The sequence below is a fragment of the Mandrillus leucophaeus genome, unplaced genomic scaffold (genome assembly GCF_000951045.1).
Source record: "Mandrillus leucophaeus isolate KB7577 unplaced genomic scaffold, Mleu.le_1.0 Scaffold201, whole genome shotgun sequence".
NCBI lineage: Eukaryota > Metazoa > Chordata > Mammalia > Primates > Cercopithecidae > Mandrillus > Mandrillus leucophaeus.
In genome coordinates, this window is record NW_012102044.1 from 1,155,346 (window position 1) to 1,162,136 (window position 6,791).

The window sequence follows — 6,791 nt, forward strand, 5'->3', positions numbered from 1 at the left end:
GATTTCTTCACAGTTTTTACTGGATAGGCTTACATAGTCTGACTGTCGATTTCTTCACAGTTTTTAGTAGATCTAGGGCTTTTAAAGAAGGGCTTTTCTTATCTGTTCCTCTCCTTTTTTTTTTTTCTCTTAATATGAAGCATAAAGGTAGAGAAGCTTTTAAATTCTATTCTATTGGATTTTATTAAGATACTGATTTTTTTTCTTCTGAGGATTCATTAGGTGGTATTTTTGAATACCTAACATAGCCAGAAATGATTATTAATATTGATGTGACATATTCATAGTTTCTGACATCTTTAGAGCTAAAAAGTTTATTTAAGTCTGTATCATCCAACCCTTTTGTTTGACTGTAAAAGAAATAGAAAGCCATTGAGAGTGTGATGTTCCGAGATTACTGAGCGATTCTGTGTCCTCAAAAAGCCAGCGCTGGCCATGGATCTTCTTCTGCCTTGTAGCTCTCAGAGATGTTGTTTTCCATTTTACTGCCAGGAATTCCCAGAGCCCTGATTGTATTTAAGTGGATAAAATGTCTGCAGAGATTGTGCTGATTTTCTTCCCTGTGATTTTATATTATTTATGTAAGAGAATATTTGGAGTATCTCAGTTGTTGTATACTTTCATTAATTTATTAATTTCAGGGATTTATCCCCCACTAGATATTTTTAACTCCAACCGAAATATATTATTTGATGCAAAATGACTAAGGTTCCCTCAAAGACAGCAGAAAAATCTCAGCTTGCATTAACTATTAGAAAATGCATTTTTTTAGCTGGGTACAGTGGCCCACGCCTGAATCCTAGCACTTTGGGAGGCCAAGGCGGGTGGATCACAAGGTCAGGGGATCGAGACCATGGTGAAACCCCATCTCTACTAAAAATACAAAAAATTAGCTGGGCGCGGTAGCGGGCACCTGTAGTCCCAGCTACTCAGGAGGCTGAGGCAGGAGAATGGCGTGAACCCGGGAGGCGGAGCTTGCATCGAGCCGAGATCGCACCACTGCACTCCAGCCTGGGTGACAGAGCGAGACTCCATCTCAAAAAAAAAAAAAAGAAAGAAAGAAAAATGCATTTTTGTACATCCAGGAGAATTTGAGATTACCTCGGGCAGTAGCAAAGGTACACTTTTTAGAGGCTAGGTTGCAAAAGTCAAACTGGCAGCGGGTGGGATACTGCAGACTCTAAGTGAATCCTTGTTCCTTGGTCTCAGCCCCACAGGGCTCCTTGTGGGTCATGGCTTTGTAGTTTGGAAGCGACACTGGCCCCACAGCATTCACGCTCACTGTGCAAGACTGGATGTTTTTTGTGCCAATGTGGCCACACAGTTTAGGAGCAGAGGCAGTGTGTGGTCTCAGTGTGGGTTCCCTAGGCCTCAACCCAGACCCTAGGGCCTGTTGCTTCTGGTGACCCATTCTGCATAAGGGAGGGCCTCTGCGGCTCTGAGCACCTCTGTTCTCTTGTATTTGGGACTTAATATCACTGTTCAGGAAGAACTTACATAAACAGGAACATCTTACTTTCCTAATTCTTGACCCAAACCCAGCCTTAGCAAAGCCTCTTCCCATCACCTCGGGAGAATGTGGAATCATTGTCCAGAAACCCCTGACGTTTCCTCTGCCTTCAGCTTTCCGGCCTCAGGACGAGGCTCAGCTCCTGCCTGTTCTGAGAGTTCCTCGTGCGGCTGAACTCTCCGCAGGCCTGTCACGTGCAGTTTGTAGGATTAAGCTTGACAAGTAGAATTACTTTTGTATTTTGAAATCTATTAAATTCAAATCTGTTTTATATGAAATGGAATCCTTTTTTAAGATTGCTGTCAGGACAGAATGAATATACGTTAATAAGAATTTTTTAAAGCATGTGGTCATTTAAAATAGAAGATATATGATCACTAATTATATGTTAAGCTGGAGGATGGTGTTTCACTAAGTTATTTTCATTCTGTTGAATTATGAGTGATTAAAATGTATTGTGGAGGTACATTTTTAAATATGTCTTTATATTTTTCATGAATGTAGAAATCATCTGGGCAGGGTCAAACTTTTAAAATGTTATCATAATGGCTTGCCAGATGACCTTAGGCAAATCAGAATCTCTGTGAAAGTTAGTTTCTTCAGTTTTTCTCTGTTAAGTAGGACTTCCCAGGCAGTTCCTGTTGAATTTGGGGTTATAGATTTTACTTAAGGAAAGTCATTGATCACAGAAATGAAACTGGGCTGATATTTTTTGAGATAATAAAGGGAGGGGGCTTTTGCCTTTTAAATCAGGAGACGGTGGTAGAATACGGAGCAGGAAGGGGCCTGAAGCAGGTGCGTTGGTCTCACGCGTGCTGGCTCTGCCTTCTTTGCAGCCGAGGAGTACCTGTCATTTGCCTTTGAGCATTGTCACCGTTCTAGTCAAAAGAACAAAAGGATGATTCTGATCTATTTGCTTCCAGTAAAAATGCTATTGGTGAGTGATTGTTACTCCCTGTTTATAGATCCTGGTGTTTTCACGAAGTTGACAGCTGATAGGCTTTTTAAAACCTAGCAGACAGTGGTTGATCACAGCCTGAGCTATGTATGGGCACACCCCAGAATGAAGAAGGAACATGCACTGTGTGTGGCCGAAACCCAGAGCTTCATGCCTTACGCCTCCAGGTCCTTCTAGAAAAGCTTTCCCTGTGTCCTGTTTCCCTTTAAAGTATTTAGCTCTACAGTTTAATATTCATGTGACAAAATAAGTACCTATCATTTGTATTCCTCCCTTAAAACCTAAGTTAAAAGCAGTGGATTCACCGAGAAAGAAAAAATGTCATTTCAACCTCTCTCTGGGTATTTCATTTAGTTACTAAAATGTATTTTTGATACTTGAAATAACTAGCAAGTTAATTGACCGAGAAAAGCATTACACACAGCTGGCTAAAGCGTCTGTAATTCCGAATGGATTGTGATGGAGAAGTGCTGCTGTGGCCCTGCCCTCCCCACTTCTCACCCTGTTTAAGAGACAGCCAGTGTCAAATTCTTAGCTGATTCTTCTGGAAGCTACCTCCGTATTCCTAGATCACATGCTTATACTCGCGTTTCTTCAGTTATCACTCTCCTGTTGTAGAAATGCAAAGAAATGTGAGAAGGTCAAGGTGAAGGTCACGTGTCATGCATGACGCACATGTACTGCACCAGGTGTTCTGATTTCAGGTCACGTGTCATGCATGACGCACGTGTACTGCACCAGGCGTTCTGATTTCAGGTCACGTGTCATGCATGACGCACGTGTACTGCACCAGGCGTTCTGATTTCAGGTCACGTGTCATGCATGACGCACGTGTGTTGCACCAGGTGTTCTGATTTCGAGACCCGTGTTGTTTTCCTAATGTGCTGTGATGTGTTTAATCTGTGGACATCTAAGAAACTCAGGTTGCAATTTTCTTAAAACTTAATTCCTTGATATGAATGTTTATCAAAGACAATTTTGTCAAAAATGAAAGTGTTTTCGTTCTGGAAAATTGACTCTGTCTTAGGGTCACATGCCCACTGTTGAGCTCCTGAAAAAGTATCACCTGATGCAGTTTGCGGAAGTAACCAGAGCTGTGAGGTAGAGTATGCTATCCTTTCCGTTTGGGGTTTTACAAATGCAAGCCTGGTGAGAGTTGACGTGCACGCTGTGTGAGAAACTCACCCTCCTTCTGACGCGTGTCCCCCCCACCAGCGAGGGCAACCTGCTGCTGCTGCACGAGGCGCTGGCGAAGCACGAGGCCTTCTTCATTCGCTGTGGGATCTTCCTCATCCTGGAGAAGCTGAAGATCATCACCTACAGGAACCTCTTTAAGAAAGTGTAAGCGTTTCCCCAGCGCACTGGGCTCCCAGTGTGGCTCTCGGCAGAGCGGTCAGACGTCCAGGGCCGTTGCAGGCTAAGAAAGGAGGCTACCGTGTGGGCAGGGTCGTCATCTTTCTTCCGCTGTGTGGGATAAAATGAAGCCTCCGCCCACTGCCTGCTGGGGCCCTGCGCAGAGTCACGTGAGTAGCACAAGCTGTGCCTCGACTTCTGGGGGAGGTAAGCAGATTCTGTGTGAGAAGACGACCTGAGAACATCAGCCCTGAGAGCCGCGGTACCACGTTTCATCAGACTACATAGGACTCGCTACTCACTCCCCTCCCTTAGTCCTGACTAAGCAGCCCTCCCAGCCACTCTGCCTGTCACAAATGCAGACACAGAGATCGTCATTCCTTTCCTCACATGTCTTCTGAGGCCTCGTCCCAGCAGGATCTCAGTTCAGTAAACTTCAGGCAAAGGCCAACTTTGTACAGAGCTGTGGGTAGCACATCACAAAGAGTAGGGGCCGTATTTCGCTGAATCAGAGAGACACAGCCCGTTGTCAGGTGCTTCCTGATTTCAGGGAGATTAAAATGTGAAAAAAAGGCACCTTAGATTAATGAAATATTTAGAAAATAATTAAAAACTGTATTTGTACTAGTGACTTTTTTAAGATTGAAAAGTCAAATTAGATTTAATAGCCCTTTGAGAGTGTATTTTAGAGTTTAATAGGTGGGAATTTTTGTGCTCCTTTAGAACACTGGCTTATTAAAAGGTGCCTTTTCTTGGCTGCGGAGTGCTGCGTCCTGTCAGTAACCACAGTGCCCGTCTCCTCCCCTCTTGCAGGTATTTGTTACTGAAAACACACCAGCTGTCTCTGGATGCTTTTCTGGTTGCCTTGAAATTCATGCAGGTGGAGGACGTGGACATTGACGAAGTTCAGTGTATTCTGGCTAACTTGATATACATGGTGTGTGAGTCCTAGTTTTAATTTAAGCAGCTACTCACAGCAGGATTCAGACCAGAATTTGAAGCTTCAGTGTGGTGGTGTTAAAATTGTTAAAATATCTTTTGCTTTTATTGAAGGTATTTTTTTTTGGTAGAACTAATTTTAGCCCAGGAAATACCATTCACCAGGACCTTAGGAGCATGAGGGGATGGATACTCTGTATGTTTGCATATTCTTTACCGGCGGTACATCCCTCGGTATCTGTTGAGTCTCTGAATCCCCCTCGGATACCAAAATCCAAATGTGCTGCAGTCACTGATAGGACGTAGTATTTGCATATGAGCTATGCACATTCTCCTGTATACTTTAAATTATCTCTAGGTTACTTAAAATAGTGCACTGTAGATAGCTGTTATACTGTATCGTTTAGGGAATCACGGCAGGGAAGAGCATCTGTACATGTTCAATACAGATGCGTTTTTTTTTTCCCAAATATTTTCAGTCCACAGTTGGTTGGATTCACGGATGTGAAACCCACCATGGATATGGAGGGTCGATTGTATTTATTTTTATTCATTGTCCTCCCGCTGAACTGAACTGTGCCGCTCTTGGGGAAGAATGCATAATGCCAAATTTATTAGATCACCCAGCATCTTGGACATGACTCAGATCCAGAAATGTAAACGAACTCCTGCCTTTCTGTCCTGCAGGGCCACATCAAAGGCTACATATCGCATCAGCATCAGAAGCTGGTGGTCAGCAAGCAGAACCCATTTCCTCCGCTGTCCACGGTGTGCTGAGTGTGTGCGAAGCCCTGAGGACGGGTGAGCAGTTGTTTCTTTCTGTTCTGGTTGTGCCGATGAGACCGGTCTGGTACTGCGACAAGGCCCCTGAAGCCGGAACTCTGGGAGGCGCTTCTCCCTGGGATGCCGAGGCTGAGATTGTCAGCACACCCGAGTCAGTCTCCTCCGTTTGTAACTAATTTCAGCCTGATGAAAACCTGGAATTCCTTTTTCACAAAACTCGGCTGGTTCTGGAGTCTTTGTGAAACTTCTTTGAAGGAGGCTTTGCGTGAAGGCAGCTCCGGCTCACTTTTCCTAAGTGTGGTTCCTGAAGGCTGTCTTTGTAACTTTTTGTAGTTCTTTGTATAAAAAGGGTATTCTGAATTTATACACATGGCATGTTCTTCATTATATCTTCCAGGATACATCTATTTTTATATATTAAATTTGAATATGTTATCAAAATGCTTGGTTAACTTAAGGCATCTTTTTAAAAGCAGAATTTAATTTGATTTAAATTTTCCAGATTTTATAGCTTGCCCGTATGGATGCTCCTCAATTTATGATGGGGTTACATCCCAATAAACTTACTTTATTTACCTTTGCTTTGTTGGTTGGAAAAAAACACGTTACTTTTAAAAAAACATCTTAAGTTGAAAATGCATTTGAACACACCTGCTACTAAACAGTATGGCCCACTCTAGCCTGCCTTAACATACCCAGAAACCTCCACTTAGGCAAAATCAAACACGAAGCTGACCTTATTTTATAATAAAGTGTAGATGCCATGCGTGGTGGCTCACGCCCGTAATCCCAGCACTTTGGGAGGCCAAGGCGGGCAGATCACCTGAGGTCAAGAATTGGAGACCAGCCTGACTAACACGGAGAAACCCTGTCTCTACTAAAAATACAAAATTAGGCGGGCGTGGTGGTGCATACCTGTTAATTCCAGCTACTCAGGAGGCTGAGGCAGGAGAATTGCTTGAACCTGGGAGGCGGAGGTAGGCAGAGGTGGCAGTGAGCTGAGATCACGCTGTTGCACTCCAGCCTGGGCAACAAGAGTGAAACTCTGTCTCAAAAAAATAAATAAAAATAAAAGTGTAAATATCTCGTGTAGCTTACCGAGTGCTGCACGGAGAGTGGAAACCGAAGGGCTGTGTGGACGCTGAGGCATGGCTGCCCCTGAGTGCGTCCCTTTGGCACCATGGTGAGGTTGACAGTTGCTAAGTCGGGCCACTCACATTGGGCTATTGGGCTGCCATCACAAAATAC

General features: G+C 43.8%; 1 protein-coding gene across 1 annotated transcript in view; it reads left to right on the forward strand.

Annotated features, from left to right (window-relative positions):
* Positions 1–6,125, forward strand: part of PCID2 (PCI domain containing 2) — a 36,598-nt gene extending 30,473 nt beyond the window's left edge. The window contains exons 10-15 of the mRNA XM_011979432.1: positions 2,347–2,447; positions 3,496–3,569; positions 3,684–3,809; positions 4,635–4,758; positions 5,448–5,561; positions 5,726–6,125. Of these exons, the coding sequence (XP_011834822.1) occupies positions 2,347–2,447; positions 3,496–3,569; positions 3,684–3,809; positions 4,635–4,758; positions 5,448–5,537 (515 nt within the window). The 3' untranslated portion in view covers positions 5,538–5,561; positions 5,726–6,125. The remainder of the gene's footprint in view (positions 1–2,346; positions 2,448–3,495; positions 3,570–3,683; positions 3,810–4,634; positions 4,759–5,447; positions 5,562–5,725) is intronic.
* The last annotated feature ends 666 nt before the right edge of the window (positions 6,126–6,791 follow it).